General features: G+C 54.2%; 8 protein-coding genes across 8 annotated transcripts; 4 read left to right on the forward strand and 4 right to left on the reverse strand.

Annotated features, from left to right (window-relative positions):
* Positions 1 to 132: 132 nt before the first annotated feature.
* CTAM01_11175 (alpha-galactosidase 2) lies at positions 133 to 2,484 on the forward strand (the record flags this gene model as incomplete). The annotated part of the gene is made up of 3 exons (XM_060527186.1): positions 133 to 220; positions 274 to 877; positions 942 to 2,484. 3 exons carry the CDS (start codon positions 133 to 135, stop codon positions 2,482 to 2,484), a joined length of 2,235 nt encoding a protein of 744 aa, XP_060378197.1.
* Positions 2,485 to 3,412: 928 nt separating this feature from the next.
* On the forward strand, positions 3,413 to 4,927 carry CTAM01_11176 (uncharacterized protein; the record flags this gene model as incomplete). Its single annotated transcript, XM_060527187.1, has 1 exon — positions 3,413 to 4,927. The coding sequence occupies one exon, from the start codon at positions 3,413 to 3,415 to the stop codon at positions 4,925 to 4,927; it is 1,515 nt and encodes a 504-aa protein (XP_060378198.1).
* A 743-nt stretch (positions 4,928 to 5,670) lies between these two features.
* Positions 5,671 to 6,618, forward strand: CTAM01_11177 (uncharacterized protein; the record flags this gene model as incomplete). Its single annotated transcript, XM_060527188.1, has 1 exon — positions 5,671 to 6,618. One exon carries the CDS (start codon positions 5,671 to 5,673, stop codon positions 6,616 to 6,618), a length of 948 nt encoding a protein of 315 aa, XP_060378199.1.
* A 181-nt stretch (positions 6,619 to 6,799) lies between these two features.
* CTAM01_11178 (uncharacterized protein) lies at positions 6,800 to 8,475 on the reverse strand (the record flags this gene model as incomplete). The annotated part of the gene is made up of 3 exons (XM_060527189.1): positions 6,800 to 7,638; positions 7,701 to 8,375; positions 8,436 to 8,475. 3 exons carry the CDS (start codon positions 8,473 to 8,475, stop codon positions 6,800 to 6,802), a joined length of 1,554 nt encoding a protein of 517 aa, XP_060378200.1.
* Positions 8,476 to 9,168: 693 nt separating this feature from the next.
* Positions 9,169 to 10,307, reverse strand: CTAM01_11179 (uncharacterized protein; the record flags this gene model as incomplete). The annotated part of the gene is made up of 2 exons (XM_060527190.1): positions 9,169 to 10,051; positions 10,123 to 10,307. The coding sequence occupies 2 exons, from the start codon at positions 10,305 to 10,307 to the stop codon at positions 9,169 to 9,171; spliced, it is 1,068 nt and encodes a 355-aa protein (XP_060378201.1).
* A 3,241-nt stretch (positions 10,308 to 13,548) lies between these two features.
* On the reverse strand, positions 13,549 to 15,450 carry CTAM01_11180 (multicopper oxidase; the record flags this gene model as incomplete). Its single annotated transcript, XM_060527191.1, has 3 exons — positions 13,549 to 14,614; positions 14,672 to 15,155; positions 15,213 to 15,450. The coding sequence occupies 3 exons, from the start codon at positions 15,448 to 15,450 to the stop codon at positions 13,549 to 13,551; spliced, it is 1,788 nt and encodes a 595-aa protein (XP_060378202.1).
* A 1,675-nt stretch (positions 15,451 to 17,125) lies between these two features.
* CTAM01_11181 (uncharacterized protein) lies at positions 17,126 to 17,538 on the forward strand (the record flags this gene model as incomplete). The annotated part of the gene is made up of 2 exons (XM_060527192.1): positions 17,126 to 17,189; positions 17,351 to 17,538. 2 exons carry the CDS (start codon positions 17,126 to 17,128, stop codon positions 17,536 to 17,538), a joined length of 252 nt encoding a protein of 83 aa, XP_060378203.1.
* Positions 17,539 to 20,545: 3,007 nt separating this feature from the next.
* On the reverse strand, positions 20,546 to 21,908 carry CTAM01_11182 (trypsin; the record flags this gene model as incomplete). The annotated part of the gene is made up of 2 exons (XM_060527193.1): positions 20,546 to 21,739; positions 21,819 to 21,908. 2 exons carry the CDS (start codon positions 21,906 to 21,908, stop codon positions 20,546 to 20,548), a joined length of 1,284 nt encoding a protein of 427 aa, XP_060378204.1.
* Between the last annotated feature and the right edge of the window lie 1,519 nt (positions 21,909 to 23,427).

Below are 23,427 nucleotides of genomic sequence, written 5' to 3' on the forward strand. Positions count from 1 at the left end.
AAGACTGTATAAATATCGGGTGTTCTCACCGCGAAACTCTTGATCGCCGTAGAAGGCTTGATAACCATCCTGCTCCGGCATCAAGCTCCTCACAACTCCCTTCGTCCTTGGTCCTCATCCTCATACGGAACGATGGGCTTCTCGTTGAGACGTCTAGCCGTTGCTGCCTCCGCATCAGTCTTCACTGGTCGCGTGTTGGCACAAAATGGCTCAGCCGCAGGTATGAAAGATGCCATGCTAGGAGTCACCATTCGCGAGATTAACATTACAAAGGCATTGTCGTTGATGGCAAGTCTTTTGCCCTCAATGGCGACCATTCCTCATACCGCTTCCATGTGGATGAGCTGACTGGTGACCTATTGTCTGACCACTTTGGAGGGTCGGCTACGGAGAGCATGGAAATGCTCGCCCCGGAAATCAATGGCTGGGTTGACATGATCGGCCGGGTTAGACGAGAGTACCCCGACCTTGGACGTGGAGACTTCCGTGTCCCCGCAGTACAAATTCACCAGTCTGAGGGATACACGGTCAGCGATCTCCAATATCGATCCCACAGAGTCACGGCAGGAAAGCCTGGCTTGCCGGGTCTTCCGGCGACATTTGGAACCGACGATGAGGTCTCTACTCTGGTTGTTTCTCTGTACGACAACTACAGCTCCATTGCCGTCGATCTTTCGTACTCAATCTTCCCCAAGTATGATGCCATTGTCCGAAGCGTCAACATCACCAACGAGGGGGAGGGCAACATCACCATCGCCAAGGCCGCAAGTCTCAGCGTTGACTTGCCATTCGAGGACCTTGAGATGATCGAATTGAGAGGCGACTGGGCTCGCGAAGCCATGAGAGCTCGGAGGAAGGTTGGCTACGGCACGCAGGGGTGAGTGAAGAACGGTCGCTACTGTGCCCGTGAAGGACCATTGGCTGACCTGAATTCCCCATAGCTTCGGAAGTACAACTGGGTATTCATCCCATCTTCACAACCCATTCTTGGCCCTCGTCTCTCCAGACACTACCGAGTCCCAAGGCGAGGCATGGGGATTCTCTCTTGTCTACACAGGCTCGTTCTCCGTTGACGTGGAGAAAGGATCCCAAGGGTTTACCCGTGCCATGCTCGGTTTCAATCCTTACCAGCTCTCGTGGCCTCTTGGACCGGGAGAGACCCTCACTACTCCTGAGGTTGTCGCTGTATACTCGGATGCTGGTGTCGGTGGCGTATCCCGGAAGTTCCACCGGCTCTACCGCAACCACCTCATGAGAGGCCAGTTCGTCGACCAGACTCGTCCAGCATTGCTCAACAGCTGGGAGGGTCTCTACTTTGACTACAATGAGAGCACAGTTTACGATCTGGCACAGGAAGCGGCGCGACTCGGTGTCAAGCTCTTTGTTCTGGACGATGGATGGTTTGGTCAAGAGTACCCCCGACTGAACGACACAGCCGGTCTAGGAGACTGGGAAGTCAACGCGCAGCGCTTCCCCGATGGCCTCCCAGCTCTCGTCAATAAGGTCACCAACCTCGAGGTCACGAACACGACAGATAAGCTTCAGTTCGGCCTCTGGTTTGAGCCAGAGATGGTAAACCCCAACTCTACTCTTTACCATGAGCACCCTGACTGGGCTCTCCATGCCGGCAACTACCCTCGAACAATCAGGAGGAACCAGCTTGTGCTTAACGTGGCGCTCCCAGAGGTGCAGGAGTTCATCATTGATTCCGTCTCCAAAATCCTCTCCAGCGCCCCCATCTCTTACGTCAAGTGGGACAACAACAGAGGCTTCCACGAGACCCCCGTCCCAGGCATCGGTCACTCATACATGTTGGGCATCTACCATGTCTTTGAGGTCCTCACCTCGCGATTCCCAGATGTGCTCTGGGAAGGCTGCGCATCCGGAGGCGGTCGCTTCGACCCTGGCGTCCTTCACTACTTCCCTCAAATCTGGACATCTGACAACACTGACGCCCTGGACCGCATCTCCATTCAGTTTGGAACTTCCCTGGCGTACCCCCTCTCTGCCATGGGTGCCCACGTCTCTGCGGTGCCCAACCACCTCACTGGCCGCACGATTCCAATCAAGTTCCGTGCTCATGTCGCCATGATGGGCGGATCCTTTGGCCTCGAGCTGAACCCAGCCGTGATCTCCGCTGAGGATAAGGTGCAGATCCCCGAGCTATTGGCCTTGGGCGAAGTAGTCAACCCCATTGTGATTGGAGGTGATCTGTGGCGTCTCAGTCTGCCAGAGGAGTCCAACTGGCCGGCTGCCATGGTCATCTCGGAGGACGGGTCGCAGGGCGTGCTGTTCTACTTCCAGGTGCGCGCGCTGTACAACCACGCCCTACCGCGGCTTAAACTTCAAGGACTGGACCCGACGGCCAAGTACTCTCTGGATAACAACGGCACTTATTCTGGTGCTACGCTGATGAGTACGGGTGTGCAGTACGCTTTTGATGGTGACTACGACAGCCGTGTTGTGCTTATTTCGAAAGTATGATGGAAGCGCCGGATGATCTAGTGGACGGCAGTCTTGCGAAGATGACTAGAGAGACTTTCAAGCAGAAGCCTGAGTGATGACTAGAACTAATCTTAATCACTTGACTCATCCCTCGGGAACCACGGCACAATCCTAGGCCCCTCTCCAAGACTTGAGGCGCAACACGTTGCCCATGACTTACCTAGGGCACGCATTGAATAACCCGCAGACAAAATCAATCACTTATGTTAGGTGGGCTACGTATTGATGTTGCTCAAAGAGCACGTGGAATGACGCATTGATGTTGCCGCTCAACTCAAGGGCATGGCCCGAAACCTTGATTGAAGCTATTTCCTATTTCGAGCTTCGAGGCCATTTTGCACAGACTTTCTTCTTTTCGAGCCAATGAAAGACACGGAATTGCGACCCGACGAATCATGAACGAAGCCCGGAGGGCGGGAGCCGACGATAGCACTCGAGTCTCGAGCAACTTTCAAGGCTTGCCGTGATTTCAAGCTTGCAACATTCTCTCAGTGGCTCTCTTGAGTGGGCAAATAGACACCGTATCAAATGCCTTGACAGCAAGTAAGTGGAGATCCGAACATTATTTGGCGCGGATTTCAATCGCACTCGCTCGCCTCTCAGAGACTCACTGGCGGCTTGTCAAAATGGATGGAATTCGATCCCGGCCGCAGCCTCCAAGAACCGCCAATAAGTCGAAGTCCCGCCCAACTACCCGAGTCAAGACCGGCTGCAGGACCTGCAGGTGCGCTCACATCATTTCGTGTTGTATTTTCATGAGAATACCTTCTAATAGATACTGAAATTCAGGATCCGAAAAGTAAAGTGTGATGAGACCCGGCCAGCTTGTCGACGCTGTGTCACCACAGGCAGGACCTGCGATGAGTACGGCATTTGGAGTTCTAGACCCCAGAGTCCAGCCCCATTCATGTCGCAACAGGCATCATCTATTTCACTTCGCAACATCCGCACCTCCGTCTCGGGGCTGTCGGACGCTGAGAAGAGGCTGTACGAGTGGTTTTCACGTCGGACAATCGCCAAGCTGGCAGGGATATTCGACTCTACTTTCTGGGAAACCATCGTGCTCCAGACCAGCTCGAGAGAGCCCGCCGTAATGCATGCGATCTTGGCACTTGCCTCCGTTCACAAGAAACAAATGACCGATGCCGGCTCTTCGCCCAATCGGAGGGTCTCTCCTTCCTTAGACGTCCAGGAACGCAGCACATTACAGCACTACAACAAATCAATAGTCCTTCTTCGAGAACGTCTGGCCTTGAACAATCCCATGTCGGCACGAGTGGCTCTAGTTTCTTGCATTCTATACATATGCCTAGAGTATATGCGTAAGAGATTCAAGGCAGGCCATTCTCATCTGAACCACGGCTTGAACTTGTTAAGTCACACCATGCCTGATCTCAAGTCCGGAAACGGCATAGGCGATGCTCGCTGCAACAAGGCGTTAGATCCCATGGTCGGATGCCTTATTGACACACTCTCACAGCTCTACTATCAAGCGAGATCACTGAGAGGTCCATTTAGCCAGGAAAGGCAGACCGATGGACTGCGTCCCTTGAGACAGCTCCCCGACTTTTTCGGGTCATTAATTGAAGCTCGGAATCATCTAGATCAACTTCTAGTCAGGGCTCAGCGACTACGGCGATGTTGCCTAGCGAGTGCGACAAGTCCCGACGTGTCTCAAGCATTCGAGATGCTTGTCATTCAGTCATGTCTGAGGAACGACTTGATATCATGGTCGCGCGCGTTCAACCTTATGAAAAGTAAGAGGTGGACTCATCTATCCGCCCGGGAGCGTTTGCCTTTCCGCCTCCTACCTGTCTATCACACGATGGCACACATCATCACGGAGACATCTCTTCATCCGGGCAATGAGCTCATCTTTGATAAATTCATCTGGCATTTGGACATGATGGCGGAGTCATCCAAGGAGATCCTTACCGCGGCAATACCCACCATTGCGGCAGATCTCTCGTCCGGGCACTGTACAACCAAGTTTAGTTTCACTGCCGACATGGGTCTTATACCACCGCTTTACTACGTCGCCCTGAAATGTCGCAAGTCACGCACCCGATGGCAAGCTATCGAACTCATCACTGATGGCTTGCACCAGGAAGGAATGTGGGACGCGACTCTCGCGGGGACCGTGGCTTCTGAAGTAATAAGAATGGAGGAAGGGGACTTTTACGAAAACGTATCTTCGAGGAACCAGGTCTTGGAGACCAAAGGCCTCGCTGAAGAACAACCAACTCCACCGACATTGCCAAATGATCGTAGATTGCTTAACGTTCGGTTGCTACTACCAGACGATTCTCTAGGAGAGTTGGCTTTCTCAGGTACAATGAGATGCCCAGACGGTACGTTGAAACCTTTCAAGAAGGTCTACGACGCGAAGACCCGGAACTGGACGTTTGCGGGAGTACTGTAGCTGGAGAAAACACCTCGAAGTAATCATTCAAATGTGTGAAGAGATGTTGTAACAGACGTCTAGAAGCTCCATGGTTTGAAAAGGATTGGACTTGGCGCTCTGGACATGCTAATTTAGCCTACTTCCTCTATGGGCATTCGATCGGCTTCTTTGTCCCCTGCAGCTGCGATTTGAGACTATGTATACTACTTGACATTGAAGAATAAGTGTCAAACACAAACTCTAGCTAGTCAAGCTTGAAGTGTCCCGTGAATTCTCAGCCTAAGTTAAGCAACATACCCAGATGAGCATCTCTTGGGCAGCTGCCGTTCTTCTCGCTGGTGTCTCTCTTTGGCAGCATTTCCAACCTTAGACCCCAACTTTGTTACGGCTCGAATATAAATAAATACACCAAAGGAGTTGAGAACGAGGCGGTGTTACTCTGCCTATTTCGAGCTACCAATGTTAAGCTTGATGTTGCGGTTTGCCCGCTCGCAAAGCGTGTCATCCTATTGGCTGTCGGACATTCGGCTTGAAATTCTTTGCGTGCTGCCCCAGATCCCCGATGGACCAGAGTATATGATTCGGGATAGAAGAGAAGATCCAGATGAAATTGACTCTTACGAAAATGTCTATAAAGATGCGGATTTCCTTGACTATCTCATGACCTAATCTTGATGCCAGCAGTCACTTCATGGTCACCACCCTCCTAGCAACTTGTACCGCTCAACATACGTTACCCAGCCAGCATTCACGGACACCAAATGGCATGCAAAAGCGCATCCTGGCTCCCTTCACGGGACATCACATCCCTACAGGGCAAAGTAATCCTCATCACAGGCGGGAGCAATGGCCTCGGGCGCCAATCAGCCATGGACCTTGCAAAACACAACCCAGCTGAGATTTGGATCGCGGCCCGGAGTGCCCCCAACGCCCAAACCGTCATCAACGCAATCGAGAGCACCTCCCCAACGGTCTCTGTCAAGTTTCTAAAGCTCGATCTCACTTCCTTTGAATCTATACGCAACGCTGCAACCACATTCCTCTCAGCGGCATCCCGTCTCGACATCCTCATCCTCAACGCGGGCGTCATGAACGTCCCTGCTGGAAGTGTGACGCAGGAGGGCTACGAGATGCATTTCGGGACCAATCATGTTGGTCACGCCTTGTTCGTCAATCTTCTTGTTCCCATCTTGCGAACGACAGCCTCCGAAAGTGATGTTGGCGGCGGAAAAGCCGACGTCCGCGTCGTCTTCGTCAGCTCCGTGGCTCACAAGTACCCACCTTCTGGCGGTCTGCAGTTCGACAGTTTCCATCCAAATGGCCGAAGTAAAAGACTTTCGGCGAATGCTCTCTATGGACAAAGCAAGCTAGCCAATCTGCTGTACGCACGGGAGATGGCCAAGAGGTACCCTCAATGGACGACCGTCTCCATCCACCCAGGCACAGTCAAGACCGATTTGCAAAAGTCGACGGATGGCAGTCTGCTTATTAGAGCATTTCAGAAAGTGGTCGTTCCACTCATCGGAGTCGACGTGGAGGAGGGCGCGAGGAGCCAGCTGTGGGCTGCTACTGCCGATGGGGTTGAAAATGGCGAGTACTACGAGCCCGTGGGCGTCGCTGGCAATGGCAGTGCTTTCGCAAAGGATAACAGCCTCGCACTCAAGCTGTGGGATTGGACTCAAAAGGAGATTGAAAACATGCATATCTGAACATGAGGCTCGATCATCTGCCGGGCCTTCTTCAGAACAGTAAGACGGCCTGATACCTTACGCTAGGTCATTGCTTGAGGTGCCGCACAACTAACAAATCCAGATTCATTCGTGGAGCATTTCCTTGGAATCTTGGGCTTTAAATGATTGAAGAGGTGGTGGGACCGAAATAGAAAACACGTCAAAAGAAAGACTTCTCTCCTTCGCTCAATTGACTTGCATCCACATCAGTCCTGAGCAGCGTCTCCTCAGCCAGCACAGGTGTACTTCCTTCACCAAATAATCTCCACTGCGCGGGGGCCGGGATGCCAAAGTAAACAGCCGAAAGAATACTCCAGGCCCTCAATGGCTTTCCGCTGGTGAAGATGCGCCCGAACAGCTTTCCGAAAGTCGGTGCCGCGCCCAACGGTGCCAGCAGACCGTCCATATACTTCACAAACTCCACATTTAGAGCGTGCCTGTCCGAGTCGATCATGTGCTTCTTCCGCCAACCCCTCATCGTGCGGATCTCCCTCATCATCTCCTCCTCACCGGGCAACTTTACGCTTCCCTTGATGACGGCGGCAATGTACCGTGCCTGCGCCTCGGAGACTGGTGTCACGGGTCCGGCTTGCTCGGTCTGGCCCATGACATAGAGGTCTTTCCAAGTGGGCGGTACGATGGACTTGTACAAGTCAACGTGCGGGGCTGGCGCCTCTTTGCTGGCCAGCGCGCCTGGTGGGAGATATGGCTGGTCGACGATGTGGTATCCGGTGGCAAGAACGACTACGTCGGCGTCGAGGGAATCGCCATTCTCCAGGATAACACCAGTCTCGGTGAAGGAGGCGATTGTGGTGCGACGAAGGGAGAAAATACCGGTCTGTAGCTTTTCAACGAAGTCGCTTCGGATGGTGGCGTTCTGTGCCATGAGGCCGTGATCTGGCTGAAGCTCCGGTGGCATCTTGCCTTGGGCATGGTTGAGTATCTTCTCAAAGAGCCACTCCTGGACGCTTGCGGGAAGCCAGGTCTGGCTGCTACGGCCTGTGAGACTGGGTCAGCAGAGGATCCAATCAAGGGTTTGGCATGCAACGGGAAAGACGTACTGTCCCACGCCTCTGTGGGTTTACCCAGGACGAATCGAGGCAGAACCCAAGCGCCTCGACGGTTAACAATTGTGAGCTCTTTTGCCAGCGGGCCAACTTCACACGCAACGTCGATGGCCGAGGACCCAAGACCGACGAGGATGACCTTCTTGCCCTCGTAGGCGCTAGGCTTGCGATAGGAACGACTATGTAGCACTTCACCCTTAAAGGACTCTCTTCCCTTGTATTCGGGGACGAAGGGCTTGCTGATAATGCCAGTTCCGCAAATCAGAGCATCAAATGCGAGCACTTCTTCCCCGTTGCCATCCTTCTCGCTTCCCCTACGGACCCTCACCTCCCAGCCGCCCTCCTTGCGAGGCTCGCATCCCACGACTGTCGTCTCGTAACGGATGTGCTTCTCAAGGGCAAAATGCGCGGCGTACTCATTCAAGTACCGCAGATGGAGCTTGTGGGAGTAGTAGATCGGGTACCGCGCCGGATCAATCGGGAAATCACTGTAGCCCGTGGTCAACCGGCAGGAGTTGAGCATGACACCGGGGTACATGCCGGAGCTCGACTCTGCACTCGGATCGGGGTTGTAAAGCCAGAGCCCGCCGAGCGCGGGCGCGCGCTCGAAGCACAGCACCTCCAGGCCCGCTGCAAGGCATTCTTTGATAGCGACAAGACCGCTAGGTCCTGGGCGTCGTTAGCGTCCTTGTCATATTCATGAAGGGGCTACTTCGGAGTTTCTCTTACCTGCGCCGACGACGGCGACGCGCTTGCTCTGAGATTCCATCCTTGGTGGGTGTTTGGCACGAACACACGAAAATCGCTGGAGAAGCAACGTGGATCGAGATGATAACTTCAAATGCCTGGGGCAACGGATGTATTCAACTTATCTGGTTTCGCGTTCGCAGGAAGTACTTGTGCTGGAATTCCCCCCTGATTGCACTACTCCTTTGTATTCTCGTTAAGTGCTGACGGGCGTCAAGCTAGCGTATACCACCGCAGCCATCCCTGCCTGTGTAAGCACGAATACTGGTGCCTGCCAATCCTTAGAGTGGTGGTCAGCAATGTGATTGAGGATTGAAGGATTGCCAGCAGAATATTAGTGGAGAGATAAAATCTAGTTATGGGCTGTCAAACCAATCTCCTGGGTCAGCAGTTGTATGCACGTTGACTTTCACTTCCGGAATGGTTTTACAGCCACCACTCCCAACCGCTAGAGCGGTCCACGCCTGTCAAAGGCATGAAGCTTCTGGTGCGTATTCAAGCTCCAGACCGACTGGGACTGGCATTCTGACTATACCTAAGTGTGCCAGGATTGTGTCAAAGTTTCGATTAACATGTAGAAAGATGGAGGAGTTTGCGTGACAGGTGACGACGTCGCTTCCAACATCTTTAAGATCTATGAATCTATCGTAATCACTGCAGCTGCAGCTTCTATTTGGTAATGACAGCTACTTCACAGCTTCCTTTCTCCCAGCCCTTACTGACCAGCAAGGAACCCGTTGATGTTGGCGGTGATATCAACCAACGGCCACTCAGTTCGGTTGCCGGCCAGCGTTCCCGCGACCTTGGCGTCACCAAAGTACTCCGTCACAGAGTAGACGCTGCCACCGATCTGCACAGTCGTCACTGTCGAGCCTCCATCAGCCAGGTACGCGTTGGGCACGGTTCCTATGACAGCAGCGGACTCCCACTTAGCATCGGCCGAGTGCAGTACCACCGTTCCCTTTTCGTTATCGGAGACGAGGATGACGGTTCCGTTGTAGCGGAAGGGGATCGAAACGCCGTCGAGCGCTGCGCCGATGGTGTCCGCCGAAGTAAGAGGGACCCGGACCGGCGTCGAGCCCGTGGCATTGGCGGTGTCGAACCGGTAGAGCTGACCGTCCGAGCTATCGGCGACGAGGAGCGCCTTCCCGTCGGGGGAGGACACGAGCCCGGAGAGTCCGTGGATGGAATGATTGGCGGGCGTCTTGAGGTACCACGCAACGGCCTTGGAGCCGTCGGGGCTGATGCGGATGATGCTGCTGGGGAACGTGCCGAGGGCGTACGTGGTGCCGTCGGGGCCGTGAGCAGTGTCTTGGAAGCCGCCGTACACGCCGCCGGTAACCTCGGTCAGGTTGCGCTGCCACAGCACCTCCTTCTTGGTGAGATCGTACTTGACGAGGATGTTGTCGCCCGTGATGTTCTGGCCGCCAGTGTCGAAGGCGGAGCCGGCATCGATGATGATAGAGAGGCGGTCGAGGGGATCGACGCGGACGCCGCTGGAGTGAAGTTCGGGGTTGAAGCTCAGGCCTGGGATCTCGATGGTTTGGGTTTCGGACGTGGTAGGGTTCCAGGCAGCGACACTGGCATTGTAGAGGACACTAATAGGGTTAGCTTATAGCACTTTTCCGTCGCGGTGAGCGTCTCTCGGTATGGACTGGGGGAACCTTACCTGAAGTAGGCCACACAGCGCTTGGTGTCGAAGTCTGCGTTCTCGGGATACAGCTGGAATGAGTTGACGGTCTGATTCCCGGTCACCTGGGCGCAAGCCGTGGTAGCATTATGATACTTTGTCGGGCAAGCTTGGATGGCCGGCAAAGCCAGCAAAGGCAGAACGAGGGTGCGAAGTCCGGACATGGTAATGAGGGTTTTGTAGTATTGTCAACGAAAGTCAGTTGTTGGAGATGGTCTCTAGAGCTCTTCCTGTCCAACCCGGGACATTGTGAAGCTTATATCCTCACCTCTCCGTCTACCAATCTACCTTTCAACACTTACAAATGCAGAAGACTTTACGGATACAAAAACCGCAGCACGTCAGCGCATGTCATCTCATTTCTTCGCGATGCTACGGCTGGGACCGAAGAGGCCCCGCATCCATGGTATGCCCCGGCACGGCAGTGCGAGTTGACTCGTGCGCGCGCGCGGTCCGAATGGAGACAAGCAGAATGCTTTTTCAGCCCTACGGATCCAAAGAGCATCCGCCGGGAGCTAATTTCTGTTAAGCTCTTCATCATCTTCATGCCCAGCAACCTCTACAGATTTAACATAGATCTACACTACGGATACTACGTGAGATGCCAATTACCCTGCCAGCCTTTGAATCAGTCCCGCTTTAGGATTTCTCCGGTTTGAGAGACTCAAGCCATTTCATAGCAACTTTGTTTACAGAATATAGGGACGATCATAACTGTAGACGCAGCCCGAGCCCCAGTACACCCAGGCATCTAAGACTTCTAATAGCTGTTGTCTGCAGAATACCGTATTGAGCAACCTTGCATTTGTAAAGTCCTTACTAGCCACTTTGAGAGAAAATATCCCGACCTTGGCGACCCACAACGAGCAGCATGTGGTTAGTCAAGGCAGAAAAGGAGTACAACACCCTTCTTAACCTTCTGTTGGTAGGTTTCATACATGGCGAAGCAAGCTTGGATGACGTGATCTGTGCTCAACTCAAGTTCCATGGTAACGCATCACCTCCGGAAAAATTATTGTCTATTTTACATGGCTGTACAACTCGTATTGACTTTCAAGTAGGTAATGCCAACGTCGGCTCCGATCACCGACTACGGAAATCGGTTTCCGAGGGCTGCGGAAAGCGCGCGGCGTGCTGAGCCAGCAAGCGTGCGTCGTGTACGAAGAACTATGCTCGCAATACCACCTACCATAGCTCTTTAACTCGAGAGAAGCTTCCAGAGCCCTGTTACGTTAGTCAACAGGCATTAGACATATCTTTCTCCGAAGTAAAATACTCTCTGCCGCCGGATTCCGGCGATATTGACCCCACTCTCGGCATGTTGCCCGGTTCACGGATCCACTCGGACCGGGCAGCTCGGTAGAAGGGGCCTGCCGGAGCGGGACGCAGTAGCCTGCAACCTACATTAGTACCTTAATGCCTTGTACGACACGAAATGATGGGACGTAGGCGGGGTTGATCGCAAACATCACGTTGTTATAGCATCACCATACAAGCTCCCAAGGGGATCGAAGATGTGCCCGTTGCTACTAGTAGATGAGCCACCAACATCTACCGGCAGATTGGTATGGTTCGGCCAGGCCATCTCTTTTACCAACTCAAGCTGCCAATCAACAATAAAGACGTTGAAAAGGCAACATCAATTCTTCGCGAGGTAACGAAACAAGCCTAATCTAATCGGAGACCACTACATCTCCAAACTACCTAGATAGCCGGTTGGCCTCATCAACAATGAACCACTCTCTGCCGAGGTCACCTCAGCAGCAGCGGTAGTCGCGAGCGTCAACTAGATAAGGTATCACATGATACCGCGTCTTGTACACAACACCACATGGAGCTAAGGTGAATCCCCGTCGCCAATGTAAACACCTCGCAAGAAAGCAAAACAGCCTACGGTCGCTCCAACGCCAAGTGGCAGAGGCCATCTCCTGGCCAGTGGCCAAGCACAGCCAAAGCCAGCCGCCGGCTCGGTACCAAGCACCTGTGAGGCTCTAACTCTCGAATACGAACGCCAACGAACGGCTCTGCGCCAATAAGCGCTGCCGTTGTTTTATCCCCGGCGCCATCGCACAAAAGACGTCCACCCTCATCCCCTAGATGTACATGTACCCGATCTGGAGGCGCATTTTTGTCTCTTGTACCGGAAGAGAGCAATACGTGATTCGAAGCACGCACACGATAGCCAAGTGGAGGCTGTGCAGACTGCAGACTGCATAGCATCTCATGCACCTCCATCTCACAGAACTCAACCTGTCACTCGTCCATCCTGACTGTCTTAGACAGCCACCCCCACACTTTCTTTTCTCTCCCGTTTGCCCCTGATTCCTCGTTCGCACGGCGATGTCTCTTATCAGCCCAGAAGCCCCCCAAAAAGCGCCATGGCTGCCAGCCCGGTGAACCATTCGACCACCCAAAGAAGAAAATTTGACAAAAGGGTCCGTTCCAAGTGCCCCTAACGTCGAAAACCTGTGGTGCTGTCATGTTGAGCCCAATTTGAACCCTCGTCTAAACGAGAGACATGTCAGATCCGCTAAGTGTAAAGCCGAGACATGCTAATGTCCCCGGACGCGGCGCAACGGAGTTCATCACCGAGCGAAGAATAGGAGGCATGAACCCGAGAAGCAGAAGGAAGAAGCGGCAAGGAGGCGAAATCTCTTTTTTGCCCGCAATGAGTGAGATTGGCACTCCTCAAAGGCGCTACATGCACTCTGCATAATATGTACGGAGTACATGAACGCACGTACGAGTTAGAGCATATATTAACACGCTGATCGACCTACAGCTGCTGTGCGACGAGGCGTGCCGTGTAGCCTTGTTCGCCCCCTCGTTCTACCTTATTCAAGCGCTCGGAAAGGCGGCATGTTTTTGGTGAGAGGAAGATGTACTAGGGTGGTACTGCCGCGGTGACACGGCGTCACGTCGAGCAGGACAAAACAAACGGTGAAGCAGAGCACTCTACCTGGATGACGCCGCGATACGTTAGCTGAGACTTGGACCAAGACATAAGCATATGATGTCGTGACGGCTTTCGTGGATTTCTGTTGAACAGACTCCAGTACAGGAATGATTGTTACGCAGCACTCAGGCCACGCTACACCATGTGGGCAAGCGTCTCTAATCATGAATCACGAGGCCAATTGTAAGAGAAAAAAACGGTGTAAATGTTCATTATCAATTCAATGATTACTGCATCTGTGGTGAATATATGACAGTCCGGAAGGATAAGAGATTTTGTCCAAAAATGCTCCGCGCAAGAAAAGAGTAGCAAAACAAGCCGTCCATGCAAATCAAATGCCGCCCCGCGCCATGAATCCCCCTTATAGATTTCCCATTACACCATTACCGACCCCCAGGGAACTCGTTTTGTGGTATACTCTTATGACTAGACTTTTGTGACCATGTCCTTTAGTTGTAATTGACGTACTCCTGCGGTGTAACGGGCCAGGCATCGATGCCGTCCTGGATGATGACAGACATACCGCCCATCATGTGGTTCTGAATGTGGCAGTGGAGCAACCAGGGGCCCGGGTTGTCGACGAGGTACCGAACAGCCATCCACGTAGGCTGGCTGATGGCATTGGGCGTCGCAAAGGCGTCCCTGCGAGGAGGGTCGACCAGGTTCCAGAGTGTACCGTTGGCGGCGACGGCCTCCTCGATGGTGTTCCAGGTGAAGTTACCGGTACCGGAGCCGAGAAGGAACATCTTGTTGCCGTGCTTGTGAATCGGGTGAGGGGGCTGGGGCGGGGCCGTGGCCTGGAAGACCATGTCGACCCAGGTGCCGTTCTTGGTGGAGACGACGGTGGGGTCGTTCTCGGCGGCAAGGACGCCGAAGAGGACGGGGGAGTCATTCTCGTAGTCAGCGGGGAGGAGGAAGTTGTCGTTCAGGGCCCAGAAGTAGGAGCCGCCCTCGCTGCGCATCTCGAACTTGTGCAGGACGCTGGCGGTCTGGGGGATGGCGATGGGAGGGAATGGCTTGGCGAGAGCCTGGCGGAAGACACGGACATCCTTGGAAGTCGGCTTGCCGTTGTCGGCGACCCAGGGAGTAGAGGCAACAATGGTGGGCTCGGGCTGGCCCTTCTCACGCCACTGGAGGAGGGCGGTACCGCTAAGCATCTGGGTAGCAATGACCGAGGCAGCGCGGATGGTGAAGTCGCCCTGCTGCTTGTACTTGACGAGGACGGAGTATCGGTCACCGTTGGCGACGGGAATAGCCTCCACTTCCTGGGGAGTGACATAGGCACCGTCCATAGCGTACACCCACATGAAGTGGTTGTCGATGGAGAACATGGCGGTGTGGAGGCCGTAGGCACCAACGAGGTCAAAGGCAACCCACTTCTCAGTATCACAGTTGCTCTTCTCGACCTTGAACGTCTCGAGGCCACCATCACTAGGCTGGCAGCCATCAAAGACGCCGGCAGGAACCTTGCTCAGATCACCTTGGCCACGAGCAATGACAGCAGCGGGAATGCATCTAGATAATGTTAGGGTGACTGGTGTTTGTGGAAGGTTGCGCGGGGGTGTGACTTACGCCTTGTCAGTCATACGGGCACCAGCAACATTGGCCAGAACATCCTTGCGCTCTTGGGTCAGAAGGGCATCAATCTGCTCGGGGGTACGGCAGATGACGCTGCCCTTGCCGTTGAACAGGAAGGAGTCATAGCAGGAGAACTGGATGTCGGCGGCCTTGGACAGGTCGTGAACCTCCTCAGAGATCATGTGGCGGTGGTCAGCGAGCAGGAGAGGAACGACCTTCTTCTCGGCCTGCTCCATGGCGTGAATAGCGGCGCTGTCCGAGGAGATCTGGCTGAAGGGCTTCTGGTGGGAGGCGGCGGGGTGGATGGTGATGGCTCCGTAAAGACCATCCTCGATGAGTCCCTCGTAGTGGGCGTGGTACCAGTAGGCACCATACTGAGTGGCCTTCCACTTGTACTCGAAGCTCTTGCCGGGCTGGATGGGCTTCTGGGTGAGGCCGGGAACACCATCGGACCAAGGGGTGTTCAACTGCTCAATCCCTACAGCCATATTAGTCACCAGTCGAACGTTGAATTAAGATATCTGTCTAAGCTTACCGTGGTAGTGAACGGTTGTGGCGTAGGGGAGGTTGTTGTTGACCTTGATGGTAACATCATCTCCCTCAGTGATCTCAATCCTCGGTCCAGTGAACTGCTTGTTCACCAGAATCATCTTCCTCTCGAATCCATCGGGCGAGGCGGTCTCCCAGGTGAGATCCAAAGTGAAGCTCTTCGCATCGGCGATGGCTCCCAGCGCCAACGCCAGGGTAGGAAGAATGTAGCGTAAAACCGACATTGTGGGCAGCTGTGTAAGAACTAAAGAAATTAGAACAAGTGAATGGATAGGATCTAAGGTTGAGATCCAGAAGGATAATGAGCTGGTGTCCTCTCAAAAAAGATTCACTTGAACGGGCGGAGGGACGATCATGATATATACGGAATGGACACGGAGAGGCACTCACTCTCTCCATGCCTAGTTCGCCGCCGGGAGCACAAGCCAAGGGTGATCTGCCGTCTGCCGTGGCGCGGTCCTCTACACGGGGGTGTGAGGTATCGAAGGAGGTCGAGGTTCAAGGCGGAGGACAAGCACGAGCAGCAGCAGCATGTGCAGCGTGTGCAGTGTCTGCATCGCAGCAGCAGCAAGCAGCAGCAGTATCAGAGAGAACGCCAGCCGTTCCACGCTCGCAGATCCGGCTTGCAATCTCATGGCTCACAGACTAGACCTCAGACCCAATCAAGCCGAGTCATTTGTCGTTCTAGTCGCGGGAGGTGCGTAGCCCGGGTCAAAGCCATGAATATCCATCTGCAATGTTAGCCACGTTGTAATCCATCGTCGCCATCATGATGCAGCACGGGTTGGCTCTAGTCGCTCCTCTCTTTGCTCCCACAATCTCTTTGGCTTCCTGGGCAAAAGCTAACGGTGTACTCAGCTGGCCGAAGGGTCCGTGTTTTCTTTACCTGCGCGCCGCGCGACGAGCTAGACCCTGAGAGTGGAGGAACGGCGAGGATCAAGCGGCTGAAGTGGATGATGTCAGCATATCGAGAATAACAAAAGATGAATGAAAAAAGAAACAACAAAAGTAAAAGCAGAAACTATTAGACGGGGGGCGCGGAAAAAAGGCATTGAGCTCTGCAAGAACCCAGCATAACAACATCCCGGCTGTCGATCTGCTCGATAAGCTGCCCACAACACGCCCGTATTGGTTCCTGGTTTCCCATAACGGCCCGCGGAGCTCGAAAGCGTGCCGGGTAACAAAGGCGAACGGAGAGGGACCAGATGCCAAGCAGGGGTATGAACTTCTCCCCGTCCCCCGAGGCCTGGCGGCGTGAGAAAGGTCCCATTCTTCCGCTGTGAATCTGTTGGTTTGGGTGGGTAGGCTTTCGAGGTTGGCGCAACGCCAATGCAGCCAGTCCGGCCGCCATGCCGGTTGCAATTTCAGATTCTATCCCCGGGATCACAATGGTCAGACAAGTGGCTTGAACTGGCTAGCTGTCGTTGAAATTGACCGGGCGCGCGGACCGTCTTAGTTCCTCTCCAACGAGGAAAAGCTGGCAGCACATCTCAGGCACCGTCGACGCCTTTGCCCATCAAAATAGTTCACGCCGAGAGAAGCTCAATGCGCCACACCATAACGCTCCTCCTGAACCTCAGGAACACCAGACTCTCTTAAGCTCCCTTCCAGCGCTTTCCCCAACGTCCATGCGCAATGCACAACTCTGGCATCGGTGTTCCGCCTTCGCTATTTACGGCCACCCGTTTGATGGGGGAGAGGGTAGGCAAGCCTTGGAACTACCCCATTGCTTCTAACCTGGCGTAGCTAGGCCTTCAGAATGCTGCCAAATCTAGCTCTCTGGCGTCTCTGCTGCTTGCCGTTGATTCAGCCAGAGGGCGCCAGAGTGCTATTGGCAGCCACAAGGTGACTCGCCGGATAATCACCGTAAGTCAGGCTCACACACTTAGTGCTATGCAAATGAAGCAGGGGTTTCGAACCGTTGATAGGGCGCGGGGTGGTGGCGAGCTTGAGAAGAAGAAGCGTTCGTAGACGCGCCTCTGTGACACCAGAAACACACCACACATAGTCACGCCTTCAAATCAAGACAGCCAAGTCTTGACTGCAGGCGTCTTAGTCGCCACAGATGTTTTTTTTATTTGCTTCGTAGTTGTATGAGGCATGGCCTGATGTTTCAACAACCAGGAAACATCCGCTGGCCTCTCCAGATTACCGGATGCCTGGACCTGGACCGGGGATCTAGACGGGCGAACGCGTCGCCACGTGCCCAGACCTTTCCGAAGCAGCTTGTGCAGCTTCTCTCGTCTTTCGCCGTCGCAGTAGAGGAGATGCATAGCATGGAAGGACAATGCTGTGCCTTTTTACTGCGCTGAGAGTGTCCCGATGCATGATGCGGCCGCCTTGAGGGAAACTCCGGACGACCTGATCACGGCCTGCCCCTCTTGTCGGATATGCCTTCTTCGGCGAGGCACATGAACCTGGTAACACCGACAGAGTGGCTCTTTAGGACCAGCGGCCAGGGTTCATCTGAATGGAACAACCACATCGCTATCTCAGATGACGCGTTCTCTTCCGTACGCCATTGAAGAATGGCTACGGATGACTGCTTCCCTTAACATCTTTCAAATTCAACAGGCAAGAATATTGCCACGCGCACCTCGATTTGGCCATGAACATCGACTGTTGTCCTGATGATGCATTCAGTCAGTACTTCACCTCCGCCGCAACAGCTTATTTCCAGGGTCCACGTCGGACGTCACGTTTGACAGGACCACGAAGCCGGCCGCTGAGTTCGGTCTGCGGACAGTAACCCTTCAAGCCCTTCCCCATCTTGTGGGTCTGCCGAGCGGAGATCCGTGTCCTGGTTTGTGTACTGGTTCGGACGATGGCCCTCACAGAACGGCCCCGAGTTGTTTAGCTACACCATTTTGAGGAAGGGGCTGACAAGCACGATTAGCATCGAAACAAGCCAAGGCATACGGCTTCCATTCCTTTTCTTGATCAGCTATCAGCCGTAGAAGCACACAGATCTTTACCAAATTACGGAATGTGGCGCGCAACGCCATGCTGCTTCTATTTGAGTTCTCCGGGTCTGGCGCAAGGCTGAGTTCTATCTCTAGATTGACCTTCTATTATCGTCCAACAGCGTGTGAGAAACAGCTCGTTGGCGGCCAAACTCCCACGGCATGTGGGCTTTCACACCAGGTCTAGATCGATCGAGAACCTCGGGGGTGATGGCTTTGGCTCTCGGGCAGGTAACCGTGCGTCCTGGGGAAGGCGAGAGAGACCATCGAAAGGAAGAAGTAGGTGTCTTCTGCCAGAGTCTTGACATTCTCTACTCTGTAATGCCTTCCATGACAAGAATTAATGTCACAGTTGAACGAGTACGTCGGAAGAGCCTCTCAGGGCGTCGGTTGAGCCAAGTCAACCTCCAAGACCTTCCAGCCGGCTTCAGTCTCCTGCCACCGGATGCCGAGATATCCACGGCGTCTGAGCAAAACTGGAGGCAGGTCTGCGCGGTTCCCCGTCGATCCTCTTCCTAGATAGCATGGTCCTATGACTGGTCTGTAGACTGGAAGAAACCCCGGCCGAGTGGCCGCCTGCTGAAAGTTGCAGGCTCCAGATGAATGGGAGGGGGGCTGCGAAGGCGAAGACGCACCGACGAAATTCGAGTCCTCTTCGACTGCTAGGGCGTTCGAGATTTCTTAGCCCGGCTGCGAGCTTAGTGTCGGCGAAAATCCCAGCAAGAGCTCAAGTTCCTGCATAATTACGCAGCAGCAGAAGCAAACGGCGGGGTCGGATGCATTGCAGGAACTCCCCGATGTGTCGATGTGCGTACTTAGGTCCGAAAGGGCTGCATCCCAGCAATGATCCGTAGATGTATGTAGTGAACAGGACATTTGGGGCTCGAACACCTCACAGGGAATGCCAATGGTCGCCTTGGTAGAAGGCTCTTTGCTTGGCCCGTGGCTGGGTGCTCCTTCTGATGTTTTTCAAGAGAGCCAAGGCTGCTGGTGCAGTACTCTCGGGGTTCGTAGCTCGCTGGTGAAGCCAAGATGCCGAGCAAAGCTGTGTGCGATATCAATCCATTGCGTGGCCGTTTCAGCTGTCGGTCGAGAATTCGTAAGCCGAATAGACTATCACATTCCATGTCTATGGTCAAGCTCGCGGCCGGCAGCGTCTTTCTGCCCTCGAACATTTGATATGCCAGACTTCTCCCGTGTTATCGTCACTGTCACTGAAGAACCTGGGAGACAAAAGCCTTCTCATCCTACATATAGAGATGCACTTCTTGATGCATCTCTTTATTCTTGGTCCGTCCAATGTTTCCAGAAGTCACCCGTTGATGAGCGGACCATGGACACTCCCCTCGCCTCCCCAAGCTGTTGAGAGCCGTCGTAATATGCCTCCATGTCGATCAACTGGATGCATCAAGATGAAGCGTACATCATGCAAAGCACTACGTTGAACGCTCTCCATTGCCTCTGACTGTGGCTCAAGCGGCAATGAGTGCAAGACTGGAACAAGACTTTAATTCAGTCTCTCAATCTCTTTGGTCAGACCTGTCAAACTGTTGAGGTCAGGATCTAATCTCCAACGTTTAGATTGAAGTGAATGAGAAAGCCTTGCCATCCGATCATGTCTATCGAGAGCTGTGGCGAGACGTCAAGTCGGCCCATAGTATGGGACACCTGACTGAGCCGTGCGAACCATGGAAGAGCCTGGCACTGCACTGGTACTACCTTGCCTCTCGCTTTCGCATGACGTTAGGATTCGAAGGAACGAGGCTTTCTCATGCTGCCACAAGCGTATAGAGATACAGTGATCTCGGCGCGGTCTCATAACCGGTGGTCGTCAAAATTCGAGAGGGTGAGCAACCGATCTGCGTTGCCATTCTGGCTCCCGGCCACTTGGTGGCAAAACTTCTTGCCTGCCTATTACTTGCAGTACGAATTTGGAAAACATCATGCTTCTGCATCCTGCAGGCTTCGACGCATCTTCAACGAGCAGGGCCGAGAGAGTTTTGACTTTTCTTAGACAGAGTTTGGGCACACAGAACCAGCCACATGAATGACCAGCCACTCGGATGTGGCTGTGGGGTCAGATATCAACTCTGCATGGAAGCCGTGACGAGCAAACTTTACAATCACTCACATGCATTCAAAGCATACTACTTACAGTTTGGAAACTCATTCACAGTAGCGGTTGTTAGGGGCGAAATATTTCTTGCAGATGGTAAATATATTTTCCCTATCGGAAGGCATCATGCTTTCATGTCCTCATACTCATCTCTCTACATACAGAAGGGGTCCAAAATATACTCAAAAGAATAAAATCAGCTCAGGTGCTGCTACCGAAGGCCGCGAGATGATTGATTGTCTAAGCACGGACAAGGGTGAGGCCGTAGGTGGACAGGATCTCGTTGACCGGCTGGAAGTAGGTGGTACCGCCGGAAGTGCAGTCGCCGGAACCTCCTGAGGTGACACCCTGGGCCTGGGCGCCAGAGTAGAAAGAACCACCAGAGTCACCGGGCTCGGCGCAGACACTGGTGCGGGTAAGACCGGTGACACGTCCCTCGGAGTAGTTGACAGTGGCACCGAGGGCGCCGACGGTACCGCAGAAGACACCGGTGGTGGAGCCGGAGCGGCAGATGGAGGCGCCGACAGCGGAGGCGGTGGAGCCGGAGACGGGGAGGTCGCCACGTCCGTATCCGTCAATGTAGCCACGGAGGGTGGTTCCGGAGACGGTGCGGATGTAGGACATATCGGCAGAGCCGGGGAAGACGGAGCCAGAGAAGGTTCCGAGGGAGGCACCAGCGGAGGTGGTGGCAGTGTCGCCGGCGCTACCGCAGTGACCGGCGGAAACGAAACCGGTGGTGACGGAGAAACCGATGGAGCAACGAGCGGCACGGTTGATGAGGTAGGCATCACCACCGAGGACGGTGGCGAAGGTGGAGGGCATCGACGCAACGGTGCGGACCTCGAACTCGCCGGCGGCGAGACCGACCTCCTTGGCGAGGGACTCGGCGGTAGCGGTGCTGCCGGCAAGGGACTCGATGACGAGCTTGTTGGCGGCGACATCGACGAAGTAAGAAGCGATGCCAGAAGAGGCGGAGGCCTCGTCGCGGCGGGCGGGGGCCTCGATGTCAATGGCATCGAGAGCGGCCTTGGCCTCCTCGAGCTTGGAGAGGGGGTTGGCGAGGATGACGGGGGTGGCACCGGCGGAGGTGACATCGGCGATAAGGGCCTCGTCAGTGACACCGACCTTGAGGGTGGTGCCGTCCTCGGAGATCCAGGCACCGGCGAAGCCAGCAGAGCCCTTGAGGGACTCGACGACATCGGCGGAGCGGTGCTCGAAGGCGACGCGCTTGGTGGCAGCCTCGGCATCCAGACCGAAGTCGCGCTTCATGGCGGCCAGGATCTTGGGGTGAAGGCTGGTCGCGGCCGAGGTGGGGGCACCGTAGGCGATGGGCAGGACCATGGCCAGGAAACCGAGGAACTTGGTGAGCTCCATGATTGGCGTTCTGAAGAGGTAGACAACGGGGTGGATGGGAAGTGAGGTGAGTCTAGGAGGCTGCTGAAGAGTCAGATGAGTCTAGAGTGCTGATCAAAAAAAGCTTCCAGATTGAACGACAAGATGCAAACTTATATACTAGTCTTGGCTCAAGGATCGTGACGAGAATCATGGTCTTGTTGTTTGCTAACTTGCTACTCAAGATGGAGTCCTCCATCGCCCCAGCCATCGTGGAACTCCTCCTTCCCAATTCGCCTCCAAGCCGGCCTGTGATGTTATCGTAAGTTTCCTTGATTCCAGCTGGGCCTTCCTCAACAGGCACATCAGAAGACAATGGGCCCGCGATGTGACCGCAGACTTCCAAGAGATCAGCGGAACTTCCTCACTAGGCACTTCGGACGACATCTGCACTGCGATGTCACCGCAGGTTTCCCCGGTATCAACAGGGCGTTCCACAAGGAGCTCTCGAAAAGATATCCGCCCTGCGATGTCACTGCAGCCATGATATCACCAGAGCTCCCGCCGCCTTCCTCAAAAGGCACTTGAGAAGGGAGCTACCCCGCGAAGTGCTAGCAGTGTTAGTCGGGTGAGTCCTTCAAGGTGTCTTCGGAGGCTACCGCCTACCCCGCGATGCGATGGTATACGCATAGCTAAATAGGAAGGAGTGCAAGATCCTCAAGATAGGAATCAGGTTGGGCGTGTTGGGGGCAACGGTTGGGGAGCACGGGAGCTGTTAGCCTGCTCAGCAATAAGGTGCAGGATCTCTTGGCCCGGCACTGGGTCTCGCCAACTCACGCCTCTCACGCTTGTTTAAGTTTGGCATTATGCTTAAATGAGGTGCAGATCATCGGCTTCGGAGCGGCTGTATCTTCAGATTCGGAAGGCCAACGGGAACATGCTCGCCCGCATCGGAGATGTACAGCGCCGGACGGCCAGGCGACTAAGTAATTCGCCCATGAGGCTTTCGGTCGGCCCTCTTTTCGGGAAGGTAGCATGATGGCTTACAGACCCGAGCGTATTAGGAAGGCCAAGAGGGGGCCGCGGAGGACGGAGGTAGGCCGTGGAAACATCAAGTGCGGGTGTGAGATCGTGGTCCCAACCCATGTATCGAGGAAACGACTGGGAGATGAATGGCAGGCGTTGAACAACTGGTGTCTTGGCGCGGCAATTCTCCACCTCTTAGAGGTTTGCCGGCGCATCCAACCTATCAAGCGCTGCTACCCTACTATCTCTTGGCGTCTGACGAGCAGCTCGCTTGCTAGGGAGGATGCTCTTTTGGTCAGGCGACTGGCGCTTAGAAACTTAATCTCGAGTACCTGGATGGATCAAAGACATATGCAGAGTTGTCGACTATGAGTGCCGTGGGCAGTTGCAGAAGACAAGAAGTAATAGCTGTGGTGTTGATGCTTAGCCACAACAGCTACCTACACCCGTGGGACCCGGCATATGCCCAGCTTCGTAGACGGCCCGTTCCGGACAATAAGCAGAGAAATCCTCCGAGGGCACAGCAGAAGCACGTAATGTTGCAAGAAGAAACGCTTGTAAAGATAGATGCTTCAATTTCAAAGGATGCTGTTCAGTTGTCTCTCTCATAGAGAATCGTTGACAACGAGGAATGTAAGTGCGACATCGTGTTACTGAGGGATGCGGGGGTAATCCGAGAGAGTAATGAGCAACGGCCTTTGCTACGTCCGGCCTTGCAGAATCCTGCACGGACCTTGCGGAGTCTGGCGACAAACCGAAATTTG

This window comes from Colletotrichum tamarilloi (genome assembly GCF_030869305.1).
Source record: "Colletotrichum tamarilloi strain Tom-12 chromosome Unknown Scaffold_58.1, whole genome shotgun sequence".
Classification (NCBI taxonomy): domain Eukaryota; kingdom Fungi; phylum Ascomycota; class Sordariomycetes; order Glomerellales; family Glomerellaceae; genus Colletotrichum; species Colletotrichum tamarilloi.